Source organism: Cebus imitator, unplaced genomic scaffold (genome assembly GCF_001604975.1).
Source record: "Cebus imitator isolate Cc_AM_T3 unplaced genomic scaffold, Cebus_imitator-1.0 Scaffold1012, whole genome shotgun sequence".
Classification (NCBI taxonomy): Eukaryota; Metazoa; Chordata; class Mammalia; order Primates; family Cebidae; genus Cebus; species Cebus imitator.
In genome coordinates, this window is record NW_016108327.1 from 28,001 (window position 1) to 47,289 (window position 19,289).

The window sequence follows — 19,289 nt, forward strand, 5'->3', positions numbered from 1 at the left end:
CCCGGACCAGTGTATTTTGTACGGACAACCACCGCACCGGGACACTGGCAAAGCAGCTGCGCCAGCCAAAACAGCCGCGCTGGCCACCAGTGGGGCTCCTCCGCCTGGGAATCTCCTGGTCTGTGGGCAACAAAAATCCTTCTGGAAATGCGGTGTCCACTCACCCTCTGCACTTTCACTGGGAGCTGCCATCCTGAGCTGTTCCTAATCGGCCATCTTCATATTTTCTTTTTTTGTAAACATTTTTATTTATTTTTATTGACTAAAAATTGCATATATTTATTATATACAGCACATTATTTTGAAATATGCATATATTATATCATGGCTAAATCAACGTAATACATACATGCTTTACTTCACGTACTTCTTATTTTTTTGTGTGAGAAGTCTCTCAACTACTTAAAATCTACACTCAGTTACTTTCAAGAATACAACATATTGTTATTAACCCTGGTCACCATGTTTTACAAGAGATATTTTGATTTATTTCTCCTATGTAACTAAAATTTTTTATCCTTTGACAAACATCTCTCCACTCTCACTCCCCCCCAGTCCTTGTAACCAACATTTTACTGTTTCTGTGAGTCCAACTTTTTGGATAAGATGTATAAGTGAGATCATGAGGTTTTGTCTGTCTCATTTCACTTAATGCCCTCCATGTTCATTCTATGTTCTTGAAAATACAGAATTTCTTTTTTTCAAGGCTGAATAGTATTCAATTGTGTAATATTTTTCTTTATCTCTTCATCTGTAATGGATACTTAGGCTGATTCCATATTTTGGCCATTACAAAACTGCTGTAATGAACATGGGAATGCAGATAACTCTTTGACATACTGATTTCATTTTCCTTGTGCATATATTCAGCAGTGGGATTACTGGATTGATCATATGTTCTGTTTTTCATTTTTTGACAGACTGGATACTATTTTCCATAATGGCTGTGCTAATTTGTATTTCCACCAACAATGTGCAAGTGTGTCCTTTTCTCCACATTTGATAACACTTGTTTGGTTTTTTTGTCATTTTGATTATAATGCTTGTTGGCCATTTGTATGTTTTCTTTTGAGAAATGTCTATTCAGGTACATTGCCTATTTTTAAATTTGTTTATTCCTTTGTGTTAGCCATTGAGTTGAGTTCCTTATGTATTTTGAATATTAACATTTAATCAGATGTGTGGTTTGCAAATATTTTTTTCAAACCCATGTGTTGTCTCTTCACCCTGTGCATTGTTTAATTTGCTGTGCAGAAGCTTTTTAGTTTGATGTGACACAGTGTGTGTGTTTTTCCTTTTGTTATTTATGCTTGGGAGTGTGATCCATGAAATCGTAGCCCAGACCAATGTCATGGATTTTTTTCTCCTTTGTTTTCCTCTAGCAGTTTTAGAGTTTCTAAATGTAAGACTTACATATATTTAAATGTAAGACTTACATATATTCTGACTAGTTTTGTGTAGTGTGAAACAAGGGTTCAATTTCATTCTTCTGTATATTAATATCTGATTTTCCCAACAAGATGTATTGAAGAGATTATTATTTTCCCATTGTGTGTTCATGTCATCTTTACTGAAATATATTGAATTCTATTCTGTTTTATTGATGGGTATGTCTTGCTTTATGCCAGTGTCATGCTATCTTAACTATGACAGCATGATATGATAATTTGAAATTTATAAGTGCAATGCCTCCAACGTTGTTCTTTCTGATCAAAATTCCTTTGACCTTTTGAATCTCTTGTGATTTCATGCAAATTTTTGAATAGTCTTTCATGTTTCTGTGAAAAATGACATTAGAATTTTCATGAGGACTACATTGAATCCTTGGATAATTTTATGTAATATGAACATTTTTAACAATATTAAACCTTGCAGTCCAGGAACATGGGCCATTTTTCTGTTTATGTGTGTCTCCTTGATTTCTTTCATCAATATTTTATTGTTTTCAATATATAAATTTTTGAGATCCTTGGTTAAATTTACTCCTAATTATTTTATTTTTGATGTTATCAGAAAAGGAATGGGCTTCTTAATTTCTTTTTCAGACAGTTTATTGTTAGTGTGTAAGAAAGAGAAAAGAAGCAAAATCTAAAAATGAAGAAAACAAGTGAAAATTAATGTACAAGTCTGTGGATATAAAGTGAACTTAGAACGTGTTAGACGGGAAAAAAAAAAGAGAGAGAAATACTCAAATACTAATTAGGACACATAAGAAGCAAAAAGAAGCCAGATTCCAGAGGCACCCCAGTAGTCAAATTTGGGATAATTTGAGCTTCAAATGGAATAAAGACTGTATTTATTTTTAACAGATTAAATAAATCAAAATTCATGACTCAAAGGTGATACATACAACTACAGCAACAAACCATAAACCATTTTTTTTTAAATAATTAGAAGTATTTATATTTCCAACACCTGGAAGTAATATTTTGGTCCATTAACTTCCATTTTTCTCTGATTAATGTAATCATAATTTTTCACCTCTGTAAAAGTATAATTGGCAAATAAGAATTTTTATATTCATGTTATACAACATGGTATTTATATACATATACACATTTTTAAAATGATTATCACAATGAAGCTAATCAAATATCCACTACCTCACATAGTTACCTTTGCTGTGTATGAGCACTGTTAGACCACTTAAGAACTATTGTCTTCATAATTTTAAGTATGCAACATATTATTAATTACTATGGTCACCACGCTTTCGCTAGGTCTTCAAAATTTATTCATCTTATAACTTGTGTTCTCTCACTGACATGTCTACATTTCTCCCACTGTGCAACCCCTTGTAACTACACTTTTACTCACTGTTTCTATGAGCTCGGGTTTCTCTTGATTCCACATATAAATGAAATCATGCACTATTTGTCTCTCTGTGTCTGGCTTACTTCACTTACTTAATATCTGCCAGGTTTATCCATGTTGTTAAAAATGGCAGAATTTCCTTCTTTTTAAAGGCAGAATTTAGTGTGCTCTATTGTATCTATGCACGACATTTTCTTTATTCAATCATCTTTGACAGAAATGTAAGTTGTTTCCATATCATAGCTATTGTAACAATGCTGCAATAAACATGAGAATGCAGATTTTACATTGACATACTGATTTCATTTTCTTTGTTTATATACCTAGAAGTGAAATTGCTGATTCATATGACAGTTCTATTTTTAACATTTTGAGGAACCTCTATAGAGTTTTCTACAATGGCTGTAACAGTTAATATTCCTACCCAGAATGTACAAGTGTTTCTTTTTTCCACATCCTAATCAATACTTGTCACGGAGCTTCAGTGAAGTTATTGAAAAATTCATGGGGACACACCCCAAAGAAATCAGCAGTTTACACACAGCTAACTCATTTTAGGCAGAGACAAAACAATGTTAAGGATGAAGCCAGGGTGGCAGACGAGCCACATGAATTTTTTTTTTTTTTTTTTTGAGACGGAGTTTCACTCNTTTTTTGAGACGGAGTTTCACTCATGTTACCCAGGCTGGAGTGCAATGGCGCGATCTCGGCTCACCGCAACCTCCGCCTCCTGGGTTCAGGCAATTCTCCTGCCTCAGCCTCCTGAGCCACATGAATTTTAAGAAAAAAAAATTCATTTTGCTCACACCTAGATTAAAGAGAACTGATGATTAAGAAAAGAAATATAGCCAACACCATAATTAGTTCACCTTACAAATTCTGATGGAAAAATTAATGTTAAAGCAAAATTAAAGCAAAATTTCCATTCAATGAGAGCCAAGACCATTGCACCCACATGAGGTGTAGACAAGAGAAGAGTTGTGAATGGAAAGTCTATTAAACAAGTACAAAGAAGAGCGTGAAAAACATTTCTTCAAAGAGTTGAAACAAGAGTTGAAACATGAGTTTATCAGTATGGTCCTGAATACAAAGTATAATCAAAGCAATGGCTGACCAAAAGGTCGAAGTGGTCCAATCAAAATCAAAGCAGAGGAGTCAGGAGAAAACATCACGGCAAGCTTGTGAGATGGCCAAAGATTTTACTAGTTGAGTTTCTGGAAGGCCAAAGAATAACATATGCTTCTTAAGAGAATGTTTTGAGAAAGTTTACAAAGCTTTAGCAGAAAAAATGCCCAGGAAAATTTCATTCTCCACAACAATGCCTTCCCATTCCTCTCATCAAAAAAAAAACCCACAATTTTCTGAGAATTTTTATGGAAAATAATTGAGCATACCTACATTACAGACCAGATTAAGGTCCTCCTGAATTTCTGTTGCCTAATTTTAGAAAAATCTTTGAAAGGCACTCATAGTTTCAGTTAACTAGGTAAAAAAGACTGTGTTACAAGGCCATAGTCCCAGAACCATCAATTATTTAGGGATGTACTAAATGACTTGTATCACTATTTACAAAAGTCTGTTGAACTTGATGGATATCATACTGAACGGGCAAAAACTGGATGCATTCCCTTTGAAAACTGGCATGAGACAAGGATGCCCTTTCTCACCACTCCTATTCAACACCGTATTGGAAGTTCTGGCCAGGGCAATCAGGCAAGAGAAAGACAAGAGTATTCACACAGGAAAAGAGGAAGTCAAATTGTCTCTTTGCAGATGACATGATTGTATATTTAGAAATGCCTGTCTCTATAGCTTTTTTCTTTTAAGATTGCTTTACCTATTTGATGTCTCTTGTTCTATATACATTTTTAAATTGTTTTTCTATTTTTGTGAAAGATCTATTTAAAATATTGACAATATTGCATGGAACCTGGTGTTAAAGACAATTTTATAGTATTGATTCTTCTGATCTCCTTAAAGTTAGGATGTATTTTCTTTGTTTGTGTTTTCTTCCATTTCTTTCATCAATATTTTATAGTTTGAGTATAGAACTCTTTATCTGTTTTTAGTCTCAAGTATTTTATTATTTTTGATGCTATTGTAAATAGGATGGGTTTTTCAATTTCTTATTTCACTAGTTTGCTGTTAGTATACAAAAATGCAACTGACTGTCTCTATAGATTTGGTATCCTGCAACTTCCCTGAATTGGTTATTAGTTCTAGCAAGGTTTGGTGAAGTCATTGGGTTTTCTATGTGTATATAATGAGATCATATCATCTGCAAACAGAGACAACTGTCTTCTTTTCCAATCTGCCTGCCTTTTATTTCATTTTTCTTGCCTGATAGCTCTAGCCAGGGTTTCCAGCACTATATTGGACAGAAGTAGTGAGGGTGAGCCTCCTTGTTTTTTTCAGATCATGAAGAAAAATATTTCAGCTTTTCATTATTGAGTATAATGTCAAGTGTGAGCTTGTGATATATAGCCTTTATTGTCTTGGGGTAATTTATTTTATGCCTCATTTGTTGAGACTTTTTATCATGAAAGGATGCTGATTTTTGTTAAATGCTTTCTTTGTATCTATAGAGATTAGTATACAATTTTTGTCATTGTTTTAATTTTGTATGGAACCATAATTAATTGCTGTGTGCATACTATCTTATACTATCTTTACATCCCAGATACACATCACCTTTCGTTATGGTGAATGATTCTTTTAATGTGTTGTGTTCAGTTTGCTCATATTTTGTAGGGCATTTTTGCTTCTATATTCATGAAGAATATTGACCTATATTTTTTTTTGTAGTGTCCATGTGTGACTTTGGCATCAGTGTTGTCCTCATATAATAAAATTGAGAGTTCACTCTTAACTATTTTGGCAGAATTTGAGAAGGATTGGTGTCTATTCTTTAAATGTTTGGGAGAATCTAATCATGAAGCAACTAGCTTTTCGGTTTTTTGGGTTTTTTGTTGTTGATGTTTTCGTTTTTCATGAGAGATGTTTTGTTACTTGCACATTTTTGTTACTCATTACTGTTCTGTATTAATTTTCTATTTCTTTATGTTTCAGTCTTGGTAGGTTGTATGTGTCTAGGAATGTATCTGTTTCCACAGTTATTCAACAATTATATGTAGGCATATAATGGTTCATAGTGGTCTCTTTTGATCTCTTGTATTTCTTTGCTGTAATTTAGTGTTTCCTCTTTCATTTCTAGTTTTATTAATTTGTTCCTTCTCACCTTTTTAGTTCAGCTAATGGTTTGTCAATATTGTTTAAATTGTCAAAAATCAACTTCTGGTTTGTGAATCCTCACTATTCTTTTTCCAGTCTATTTATTTCTGTTCTGTACCTTACTACTTTATTTTCTTTCCACTGGCTTTCAGTCAATTTTTTTTCTTCATTTACTAGTTTCTGGAGATATAATGTTACTTGCTTCATTGGGACCTTCATGAAGTCATTTATATCTCTAAACATCCCTTTAAAACTGTTCTTGCTGCATACCATGTGTTTGCACTATGTTGCTTTTCCATTTTGGTTTTTCTCAAGGTATTTTAAATTTTTCCTTTGAATTTCTTCATTGACCCATTAGATTTTCAGGATCATGCTTAATTTTCATGTATTTGTGCATTTCCTAATATTTCTTCTGCTGCTGATTTCTAGTTTCATACTATGATGCTTAAAAAAAAATACTTGATGTAATTTCAATATTCTTAAATTTTTAGGCTTGTTTTATGGCTTAACATATGATCTGTATTGGAGAATGTACCCTGTGGGCTTGAGAAGAATGTTTGTTCTACTGTTGTCAAATGGAATGTTATAAAAGTGTCTGCTAGATCCATTTGGTCTAACATATAGTTCAAGTCCAATGTTTTTATTGATTTCTGTATAAGTTGTCTATCCATTCTTGAATGTGGGGTATTTAAGTCCCCTACTATTATTGTATTGTTGTATATTTCTTCCTTTAGATGTATTAGTGTTTGCTTTATAAGTTCTATTGCCCTCATGTTGAGTGCATATATATTTATAATAGTAATAATCTCTTGGTGAATTGACTCCTTTATTACTATATAATGACCTTTCTTTGTTTCTTTTTACAGATTTGACTTATAATTCTTTTTTATTTTAATGTTAATATGGCCACCCTGCTTTCTTTTGGTTTCCATTTACATGGAAAATAATTTGTTTATCCCTATGCTGTGCTATGATATGAATAGTAGTGTACCTCCAAAATTCATATGTTACATCCTAATCACTATGGTGATAGTATCAGAAAGCGAGGCCTTTTTAGGTGATGAGGTCAAGAGGATTACACCCTCATGGATTGGATTAGCATTTTCACAAAGAAGCCTCATGGAACTCCTGTGTCCCTTCCAGACTATAAGCACATAGTGAGAAGGCACCATCTACATAACAGGGAGCAAGATCTTATGAGACATCAAATCAGCTGGCATCTTAATCTTGGAAATTTCAGCCTCCAAAACTGTATGAAATAATTTCTAGTTTTTATAAACTAGCAAGTTTGTGGTAATTTGTTATAGTGGCCCAAATGTACTAAAACAATTTAGGAATAAATGTATATTCCTAAGTGTTTACATTACTACAAATATAACTTGGTAATTATAACAAATGTCCTTTAAATTTGTGAAATCTGGCTTTCCTCAACTCAGCCAATTTATCTAAATCAGGATCACTAAGAAGGGGACAGTCTGAGTATATAAGCCTCCTGATTTTATATAATAAGTAGTAAGATATCATTAAATAATATTTTTGTCATATTAGTGATATCTTTATTTACACATAATAGCTTCATCTCCTTTAGGAGTTTAAAATGTCCCTAGTCAAAAATGATTTTAACTAAATAATGCTGGTTAAAATGAATGACTATCAATATTACACTTCAGAACTTTATTAATGAAATTTCCAAAACTCATTTCTACTCTGAAAATAGTTGAGACATCTTTATCATTCCCAACATGTACCACCTTTTTTGTTAGGCATCATTATTGTTAAATAAATTGTACTTGAGGTTCAAAAGTGATATATGTTAAAGGTAGAAAAGTCAGAGAATATTGATATATACAAAGAAATTAAACCACAACTTTATCCCTTTTATTTCTGAACACATATATAGATTATTATCTATATTTTTAAATTTCCTGGCAAAATTTTTTCTAGAAACATTAATTCAGGACAAAAGTATCATGTTTATGCTTTTGCAGGTGAGTACATGCGTCTTTATAACTGATACTGTATTTTTATTTTTGTATGTCTATATTGTAATAGTTATATACCCAATTACATTTTAAATCCTCTTTATAATTAGTTTGTGTTATTATGTGTGCTAGATTGATATCTTGTAGAAGTAATTCCGTTTCATCAATTTGATGCATTTATGTCTTAATAAGTGGTAATATCTTATTATTAACATGAGTTAAGACTTGGTGAGGTTTCTACATCTTTGTGAAGTGATATAATTTTGAAATCAGACACAACAGTATGTTTTCAATTTACTGTAAAACAACAGGCTCAGAAGTTATGGAGAAAGCTTTGAGAGATTTAAGAGTGATGGACAGAAATAAAGCCTGAAAAAAATGGATCTAATTTCTTGTCATACAAATTTCATGAACTGGATACAAGAGTTTATTTGCCAAGTTTTAATATGGAGCTTTTAAGAAGAGGGCCATGGGTCTCAGATTATAATTACATTTTCACAAATCAACCCAAAATTTTACTTATGAATAAAAAGGAATAAAACAATACTTAAAAATGAAATTGAGAACTGATTTAACAATAAAGTTCTAAATAAAGGTGTGGATTTTAATTCTGATTTTTTTTTACACAACTGGGATACTCCAGTTTCCCATCCTGACATGTTCTTCGAAATCTTTGAGAATTTGGTGAAGGATGATATCCATATTTACACATAAATTGAGTTGGTTCACCTGATTTTACATAAAGTTTTGGTTCGGCTGTCCACTTAAATGTTAAGTTATATTTTTCCATAATTTCTTGTGATATTACACACGGATCTGAAAATAAAAAACAATGAACATAAAGCATTAACTAGTATACAAATCTTCTTCATAGACTTCCAGATTTTCAAATAGAATGTTATATGATGGTTCAGGAATTATTTCTCAAAACAGTATCTAAACCAACTATGTAAAAACAACATATTGATTTAAATAAAGTTAAAATGGTAAATGACATGAAAACGAGGCACTATGTTTTATGTATGAGAATTAGGGTTTTTTATCAATGTTTCATTATGTCAATTGTCATTTTAGGATTCCTGCATTTTAGAACTTATCATTGCTAAATTTCTTTAATTAAGATATTGGTCAGAGAGTACAAATTTTCAGCTATAATATGAAATAAGAACTTGGAATCAAACACAGAGATGTAGTGATATTTCTAGCTAATAGTATTGTATTATTTATTTGAAAATTGGTAAGAAAGCAGGTCTTAAGTGTCCTCATCACAAACACAGACACACAGACTCACACAGCCACCTACACACAATGGTAATCATAGGTGATGAAAAATGTGCTAATTAATTTGATTGTGGTAATCATTGTACTGCAAATATATCAAAACATATTATCAAATATGAAATTGTTATTTTTATTTGTCAACTAAATGTTTTAAAATAATATAAATATAAAGAGAAAAGTTTCTAAACTTTACTTTCTAACATAGATATTTGGTAGGCAAGCATTCAGCAGAATGGTTGTTCAATAATCTGTGATTATTTTGTTACAAACAGCAAAATAGCAGACCCATCACACTGATTTTTCCAGTATCCATAAGAATATTAAAGGACTGACATAAGCATTTTGGTGCTTCTGACCATCGTCCATTTCTACATGTTATTCGCTTGTTACCCTCAAGTTCATACAAGTTCTGGCATTGATACTCCACTAATGAATCTGGAGCATATACTGACTTTGGGAATGAAGTAGTGTCTCCATTGACAATAGGTGGAGGGGGCCCACTTTTTCCTGTAGAATCTTAAAAAACATCATTTTATCACTTGATTTATTGTGAGAGCAAAGCAAAATACAAGTTCAAATAAGGCAAATATAAACACACAGATTACCATAACATGCAAGATGTTACCTTACATGAAAAACAGGCTGTGCAGAAATCATTAGGAGTCTAGTTGCCCTGAAACTTTACTAACTCTCCATGGTGCTGAGCTACTATTCAATCTGGCACATGCAGTGCTCTGCTGAGTTCTTCCACTTTGGAGATCCTGACTTCCTCCTTCTACTCTGAGAACCTCAATATGTTGTCTTATGCTTTTGGAATAAGCAGCAGACAAAGAGGGAAAGGTAGCAATATTTTGAGAGCTTGAACAATAAACTGTGTTCTTTGTCAGATTAAATAAAATGTGCTAAGAAGTTTTACAACAAGTTTATTTTGGTAACTTAGTTTCTAAATCTCGTTACCCACTGAATGGAAGCAGAACTTACTGGAAGTATGGAATTTGTAACATTTGTTCCTTTTTTTCTGTTTTCAAATGTTAATAATGTTTAAAACCCTAGTAATTAAAGAGACCATAACTTAATTGTTAACTGAAAAACCATCACATTTCCAGCTGTTTTAAGAAGACTCCATGTTCTAGAAATTTAAATTTAGTTTTGTTTTATGAGTGAAGACAGGGCCTCGTTCTTTCCCCAGGTTGGAGTGCACTGGTGCAGTCATAGCTCACTGAAGCCTTGAACACCTGGACTCATGGTGAAATTCTGTTTCTACTAAAAACACAAAAATTAGCTGGCGTGGTGGTGTACATATGTAATCTCAGCTACTCTGGAGGTTGAGGCAGGAGAATCACTTGAACATGGAAGGCGGATTTGAGATGGCGCCACTGCACTCAAGCCTGGGTGACAGAGTGAGACTCTGTCTCAGAATAAAAAGAAACAGTAAGCTGAAATCAAATATAAAACTTTTCAGGGCCAGGTGCAGTGGCTCACACCTGTAATCCAAACACTTTCAGAGGCCGATATGGGCGATCACGAGGTCAGGAGTTCGACACCAGCCTGGCCAAAGTGGTGAAACCTCATCTCTACTGAAAATACAAAAATTAGCTTGGTGTGGTGGCGGGCACCTGTAATCCCAGCTCGTACGGAGCTAGGCTGGAGAATCGTGTGAACCCAGGAGACGGAGTTTGCAGTGAGCAGAGGTCGCACCATTGCACTCTTGCCTGACTGACAGCGAAAGAATCCGTCTCAAAAAAAAGAAAAAAAAATGAGGATATGAAATATATTTTTGGTTCTTCTATACGTATATTAGAAGAAGAAATTTCATGTTGCTTTATGGTTTTTATAATAAAATATTTTATGTTTATAAACTCTTTCAGGGACAAAACATCTTCATGTATCTATTTCTCTCTTAACTCTCATAAATGTTTCTTAGGAGAAAGATCATTACTATCTCCTTTGTAGCCTCATCTATCTGTCTCCCAAATGTTTTCTCTTTTAGTACACACGTTGTCATTGGAATCTGCTCTCTACATTTTTGGATGATTAATATAGCTACACTTCGAAGGGCCAAAGAAACGATTTATTAAAGATATAAAAGTGAAAATACTAAACCTTACCTTGCGATATACAAGAGAGTGGTACATTCAAAACAGAATATGTAAAAAAAAGTGACTTTTTTTTTACAGGAAAACTATGGTCAGGCTGCTACCAAATGAATATTAGTAAAGAAATATTAGCAGTCAAATATATTGATCATCAGTTTTTTAAAAATTAATACATTTCAACACATAGAGCATTTCGAGGTAATGCAAGACAGTTGACATACATGTTCCCCATTTGATTCTCATAAGAGGCCTCTCAAAATAGGAGAACTACGTCTCCCATCTTTCTAGCTCCTCTGGTCACTGCCCCTGTCATTATCTTGACCTTATGATCTTGTCTGGCACATCCTTCTCTACTCACTGAAAGAAATCCATGTAATGATCAAGGCATTTACTCACTGAGACGCTTTGGTGTTGGTGACCATCCTTCTGTGCATGTTATGTGAGTCCAGAAGGATTTTGAAGGAGACATAAAATTATATTCACAGGAGTAATAGAAAACTTCCCCTATAGGAACTTGGGAAAATGGCTTATAATTTTCTTCATCATACAGAATTCCATGGTTTATTTTTGGAAAATCACAAAGTGTTGCTGGGGAAAATAACACAAACTGAAGAATTACATAATTAGCTACATCAATGAATCACTAGGTTATACTTTAATCATCTCATTTATAGTTTTTTTCTTTCATTCAGCTTAAATATCTTTAGCGTAAATGCTTTCCAGTGTATAAATTAGGAATTAAGAAACATCACTAATTAAGAGTATAAGACTATTTGAGGAGGTCATTGTTAATGAATATAAAATTTATATTTTGGAGTGACATGAAATATGAACTCTTCTGCAATGTCTTCAAGAAGAAAGCTTCACACAACAATTTAAAAATGAAAGCAGGTCTAAGAGTGGCAAATCTTCCTTATCTATGTAGCATACAGTAGAGGAGTCATACGGTTGTTCTTAGCTCTCAACTTACTTGTTTTCTTACTGACGATCATGGGTATCTCCACCAGAAGACTGTGCCCATTTTTTTTTCTGGTGCATTAAAGGTGTTGGGTCGGTAGTTTTGTTTTTTTGTTTATTAATATCATTTTAAATATTTTCTGGTCACAAAATTAATATACTTTCAGTGAAAATAATTATGTAACTGTATATTTGTATATATTTGTATATTTATATTTATATATACATATATATATACAGTCAGCCCCACTGGTTTCACATCCTCTGATTCAACCAACAGCAGATCAAAAATATTTGAAAAAAAAAGTAACAATAAAACAAAAAATGCAATTAAAAATACAATATAACAACTATTTGTATGGCATTTACATTGTATTAAGTATTATAAATAATCTAGAGATTATTTGAATTATATAGTAGGGCGGGGTGTGGTGTCTCATTCCTGAAATCCCAGTAATTGGCAAGGCTCGAGTGGGTGGAACACTTGAGGTCAAGCGTTCCTGACCAGGCTCGCCATATGATGAAACCCCATATTTTGTAAAAATACAATGATTAACCGGGTGTGGTGGTATGTGCCTGTAACCGCAGCTACTCAGGAGGCTGAGGCAGGAGAGTGGCTTGAACCCAGAAAGCGGAAGCTGTGAGCCAAGATCACACCACTAACCTCCAGCTTGGGCAAGACTCTGCCTCAAAATTAATTAAGTAATTAAGTAATTAATTGAAATAAGTTATACGGGAGGATATGCACAGGTTATATACAAATACTACATCATTGTCTCTTAGAGGCTTGAGCATCCGTGTATTTTGGTATCTGCTAGGGGTGAGGAGAATCCTGGAACCAATTCCTTGAGGTTACTAAAGGACTCCTGTATATATGTACATAGACACTTACACAGACATTCATATGCACTATAGTGCAAGGTATATTAAAACAATGTAGAAAATGCATGAAATCTTCATACTTTTTGACTCTTTTTTGTGTATGTATACACAGATAATTTTATTAGACTTATTTTCTATTTACAGGTTTTTCACAGCAAAATTGAGTGGAAGGTAAAGAGATAGTCTACATACCACTTCCTCTTTTCTACCACACACATAACCTCCCTCACCATCAATACAGTTATCACCCAAAGTCCATAGTTTCTGTTAGGGTTCACTCTTGATATTGAGCATTCTGTGCGTTTGATATACTTTATCTTTGAGTATGTATTTAGCTCAAGATATTTTCTCAATAAATATAATACTGTCCTTTGTTTTTACCTCAAGATATTTTTGCAATAGAGTTCTGCTGCATAAGAAATAGTTTTATTTTTCACCTTATTTGGAAAATGTGTGCAGAAATTCAGCTAACAAATCAGGGGAAATTTCTCTTTTTCATCTATCTACAAGTAATGTTTAGTGATGCACAATATTTGAAATATTTTCACTTTGTAAAACCTGAAATTGATTATCTACCTCTCTAAAATTTGACATTAGACAGTTTTGGAAAAGGTATTGAGGAAAAGACTTCTTTGTGTCTTGACAGTATTAACCTACCATGACTCTTTCAACTATCCTTCACTCCTCCAAAATTATAGTAGTTTATTTTCATACATTTGTACCTACATATTATTTGCTATCCAGAATAACTTGGTTTTCATTGCCCAGTTATATTCTACCTATGCTTCAGAACTAACTCTTTAACAGTCATCAGATATTCATTGTGCACATCTGCAGTGGTGCTAACCAGGATTGTTAATACCTTTTTTCCAGCCTCCTTTACACGACCACCCAATTCAAAAATAGAAAACACTTTTTCTTTTTCTACATCTTGTAGAATATTATGAATATATTTCTCTGGGGAGAGATATTTGCAAATATATATATATATATATATATATATATATATATATATACTCACACACACATATATATACAGTCATACAGTTATTCACCACATAATGACATTTTGGTCAATAACTAATCGCTTATATGACAGTGGACTCATAAGGTTATAGCGTAGCTGAAAAAGTCCTGTTACCTAATAACCATCATAACATTGCAGCATAATGTATTACTCACATTTTTGTGGCAATGTCGGTGTAAACAAACCTAAATGATTGGCATTGCCAATCATATAAAAATATAGCTCACATTGTTTTGTATAGTACATAATACCTGATGATGATAATATAGAAATGTTACTGGTTAATGTATTTCCTATACTGTAATTGTTATCATTACTTTACAGTTCACTTCTTCTACTTATTTAAAAAAAATTAACTGTGAAACATCCTCAGGCAGGTCTTTCAGGAATTGTTTAGAAAGAAGCCATTGTTATCATAGGAGAAGATAGCTCCATGCGTGTTATTGCCCTGAAGACCTTCTAGACGGACCAGAGGGGAGGAGGAAGACTGTAATACCAATGATCCTGACCCTTTGTAGGCTGAGGTTAATGTGTGTGTTTGTATCTATTTTTAACAAAGAAGTTTACAAGGTAGATAAATAAAATATTCAAAAGATAAAAGCTTATAGAATAATAGAAAAAACAAAACCTTTTGTGCATCTGTACAATGTGTGTTTTAAGCTAAATATTATCACAAAAGACCTACAAGTTAAAAAAATAAAAGTTGATGAGGTAACAAGATTACCATAAACTAAGGTTAATTTATTATCAAAGAAAAGTTGTAAAATAAATTTAGTCTATCCTGGATGCATCGAAGGCTTAGTAATTAGCACTAAAGAACTTACCCATGTAACTAAAAACCACCTGCTCCCCCAAAACTATTGAAATACATAAATAAATAAAATAAATTTGGTCTAGCCTAAGTATACAGCGTTCTTACCACCCCCAGCAGTGTATGGTAATTCTGTAAGCCTCACATTCACTCACCACTCAGCCGTGACTGTCTTACAGAGAGCAAATTTCAGTCCTGCAAACCCTATTCATCATAAAAGCCCTATACGAGTCTGCCATTTTTAATGTTTCATACCCTATTTTTATTGTACCTTTTCTATGTTTAGATAAACATACACTTTCAATTGTGCTACAGTTGCCCACAGTATTCAGAACAGTAACATACTGTACAGGTTTTCAGCCCAGGAGTGACAGGCTATACCACATAGCTTAGTTACGTAGTAAGCTGTGCAACCTAGGTTTGGGTAAGGACACTCTACGATGTTTGCGGAAGAAGGAAATCGCCTAAGGACGCGGTTTTCACCGTGTTCCTATCATTAAGTGATGCATGACTGTTTACACACACATACACACACACACTCACAGTCACCTATATATAGCCTTACAATTTATTGGCCTATTTACATGTTGCTTTTCTTTTAGGACACTATAAATTGCAGTGAGGTATGGGTGGCATTGTCATTTTCTTCCAGCTTCTTCGCTGCATGAAGCACAGCATATTGCTTGATAAATATTTTGCTACTGGAAGCATGCAGTTTTCTATGTAGATGAATGTGTTGCTTCAGTATGCTGCTTTTGCTGTTTGGCAAGTCTCTCAATAGACACCTAAAAACAGCGCAACACACACTTACAGAGCCTTTAACACCTAGGCAATTTTTGGATAGAATTTCACCGAAGTTTCTCCCAGAGGCTGGACTGAAGCTTGAATCTTTTGGTGGGGAAGGTTAGGAATTGTCAAAATTCTACATATTCCTCTCATATTTTTCATTTATCTTCCTCTGCTTTTCTCCCCCATTTAGAAATCCTGTTGCAATGCCATTTGTAACAGATGTTTAAGCCACTTAATAAATACTGTAAATACTAACTTAAGAAAAATAAAAGACACTCATACAATTGCACTCTTGTGATTACAACTCAGTACTAAAAGGGAAAACTAAAATTCAAGCCCATAGAAATAATATTTTGCAACATTTGTAAGGGAAAATATTTAAAGGAAAGCATTTTTTGTTCATATTTTTCTCTTATGTCAGGACTGAAGAGAAACTGTTCAAAGAAACTTCACAGGTCTGTAAACATTAGGAAACAGCAAAACAGTAAAGTAAGAACTTTCTGGAAATCAAAGATTAAAGTGCAATGATCAAAACTTCATGTACACAAATAGTTTAATCAGTATCCTAGACCTTGGTAGAGATTTTGTTCGCAGTTCCTTTGATATGGTGGCCTTAATTTCAACATGAAATGAAATGGTACCGTTTATAAAATATAGTAAGAACGAGTTTATAATATTAATAAAGAGGTGATACATTATTTCACTTTCAACATTTTTTAAGAGCTAAGAAGAAACACTTCACAGTTCACAGATTTATACAGAAATGATATTTTCTATCATTTCCTTAAAATGTATTTCCCTCTGTTGAATGATAATTAGATTGAAATGGGAATTCCTCCATTTTAATGAACTTTAAAATTTAAATGAGCCAATGTATGAAAATAACATGCTAAAAACATTTTGAAAGTGGTCAAATCTTTTTCAGATTGATTTTTCTAGTCAGTGACATTGCAGAGTTTATGCAGAATTACACTAATACTTCACTTTGTCGTCCTTATTATAGCAGATTTTCCCTCATTTAATTCCTTTTTCCTTTTTCTTATTGGTGGCCATTTATCCTTTGCAACTTAGAGAATAAGAACTAATTTTATTCTATTTTCCTCCAATTGCATGTTAGAAAGTATTTCCATAAAATAGATTAATATGATGATACCCCTTCGAATTATTCTCAGCTATGTTTTCATTTAAAAATATACTTATGCATGTACACACAATCAATAAATATATTTGAAAATCAAATAAAATATTCAGATCTGTTTTCAACTTACCTTGTCCCCCAACAGAGGACACCCATGAGATCAGAATTACACGGACCAAGAAGCACATGCCTGGTAGTCTCAATCATATATAACTAAAAATATTCCAGTGATGGTGGTGTTGCTATGAATCTGCTTTCATTAAGTTACAAGCTTGACATTGAATTTCAGTGTACTAATGGAAAGCTAGTTTAGTGACGTCCTTTGTGGTAAACATCAAAATTGATGGAGGGTTGTGCAAAATTAGCAAATAGTGTCTAATCAGTGTTTTCACAGTAATATTCTGAATTTAACATGTAATATTTATTTGGGCAAAAGGACAACTGTTCAATTTCATTGTTATAGTCCCTCAGTTTCCAAGTTTGAAATATTCAGAAATGGACCACTGAAGAGGAAAGAGGAAGCCCCTTCTTTTTTCTAGCCAAGAGTTCAGCTACATCAATAGGCAAAAAAGTGCAGGCCATCAGTCCTCATCTTAACGTAACAGCATCACTGTTCTAGTTATAAATTCCACCTAAAACTGGCATTAAGAATTAGGTAACTTCTTAATAGTTTTCATATTTTGTAGACTATGAAACATCAAATCAAGAATAATATTTGCTACATAATGCTTCCCAACATTTTTGAACAAACAAATTTTATTTCAAAATCATTTTGGTCAGGTGGGACTTTGAGAATGGGTGTTTGTGGTCTTGGTATATTTAGTCCACACCAAAAGCAGCAATAAAACTGATAAACTTATAAAAATAATCTCAAGAAATTGGGCAAGGTGCATAATTTTGGTAAGTATTTCTTCCAGAAAGCCTACATAAATCTCAGTTAAAAAAAAAAGAGCGGCTGCTTTCATCCACCTTTGTCTGGCAGCCCAGTTCTGTGGCTCAGAAGTTGAACCTGGATGGGCTGGAAGTCTATGTGGACTGGAAGCTCTGCGGCCCTGCTGGAGGGGAGTGACTTAATAGCTTGGAAAAGTCCAAGCCTGAGGATCCTACTGAACACAAAGGGGTTACAGTGGGAAACAATCGGAGAAGACTAGCACGTGTAGGATACTAGATGGGGCAAGCAATAAAGTGGCCAGTCAGCCAGAAGTTTAACATTTAATGGGGAAATTTGGAGAAAGAGACAGCCTAAGGATCTCACTAAGATGAAACCTACTGACGGTGGTTCAGAAGTCAATGGGAATGCACATAGCTATGTGCATGCAATCAAGAAACTAGAGAAGCTATTCCAATCAAGGAACCAGAGAGGTCCCTGTGAGCTACTGGTAGCCTCCACTATTGATTCTTGTCTATCTAAACCTTGTCATTTCCAATTGCTACACTATCTAAAATATCTAAATTTTAAGCATCACACTCTAGACCATTTCAACAATCTTTTTAACTCACTTACTCTATTAAATTTGTTCCAATTATTCAATGACCCTGATGCTTTTTCACTATCCTTTTGCCTTCACTTTCTCTCTTCCCGCCATAACCAAATTAGATTCCATGGTTCATCACTGTAAGTCAATCCCTTGCGTAGACTCTCCTGCGCATTCCTTTCTTTCTATCTGTATTCCAAGCTTAGAACACCTCATTCTTTGCTAATAAATTCTCTGCTCTCCCCATCCCTGAACTGGCACAGCAGAGTGTGTCTACAAGAAAAACAAAGGCAACTGTGCTGACTTGTCTTTAAATTAATGATCACGGTCTTAAATAATTTTGGCACTGCTTTTTCATCCCCTAGTTTTATTATCTCCCTCCTTAACCACCAATCCCAACCTTGTGCTATGCTAATGACTTCATTTATTTCTTCACCTAGACATAGAAGCAATCAGCAGAAAACTACCTGCTGTTCACATGCATCCTTTTCTGCACTGTCTCCTGTTTTCACTGGATGCTGAGCCTTACTCCTGTCTTGTCATGGTCTGTGTAAGGTTAGCTGAGGGACAGGACGAGCAGACCCAAAGTCAGCCAAGCAAGTTTTATTAACCCGCTGGGCTGCTCCCTAGCCATCAGAGGAGGAAGCCCCGAGGCCTACAAAATGAGGAGTTTATATGGGGTGAGAGGGGCATAAGGGAGTTTCAGGGCAGAGTTAATCTGTCAGCTTGTAACAAGCACAAAGATAGTTTGTCAACTTGAGACAGACTTACATCATCCTGTGACTTTTGGGGTGGCAGTTAAAAAA

At 33.8% G+C, this 19,289-nt stretch overlaps 1 protein-coding gene across 1 annotated transcript in view; it reads right to left on the reverse strand.

Moving 5' to 3' along the window:
* Positions 1-8,455: 8,455 nt before the first annotated feature.
* LOC108298607 (complement factor H-like) overlaps positions 8,456-19,289 on the reverse strand; it is a 59,571-nt gene continuing 48,737 nt past the window's right edge. Inside the window, exon 12 of the mRNA XM_037735849.1 lies at positions 8,456-8,843. Within this exon, the coding sequence (XP_037591777.1) occupies positions 8,632-8,843 (212 nt within the window). The 3' untranslated portion in view covers positions 8,456-8,631. The remainder of the gene's footprint in view (positions 8,844-19,289) is intronic.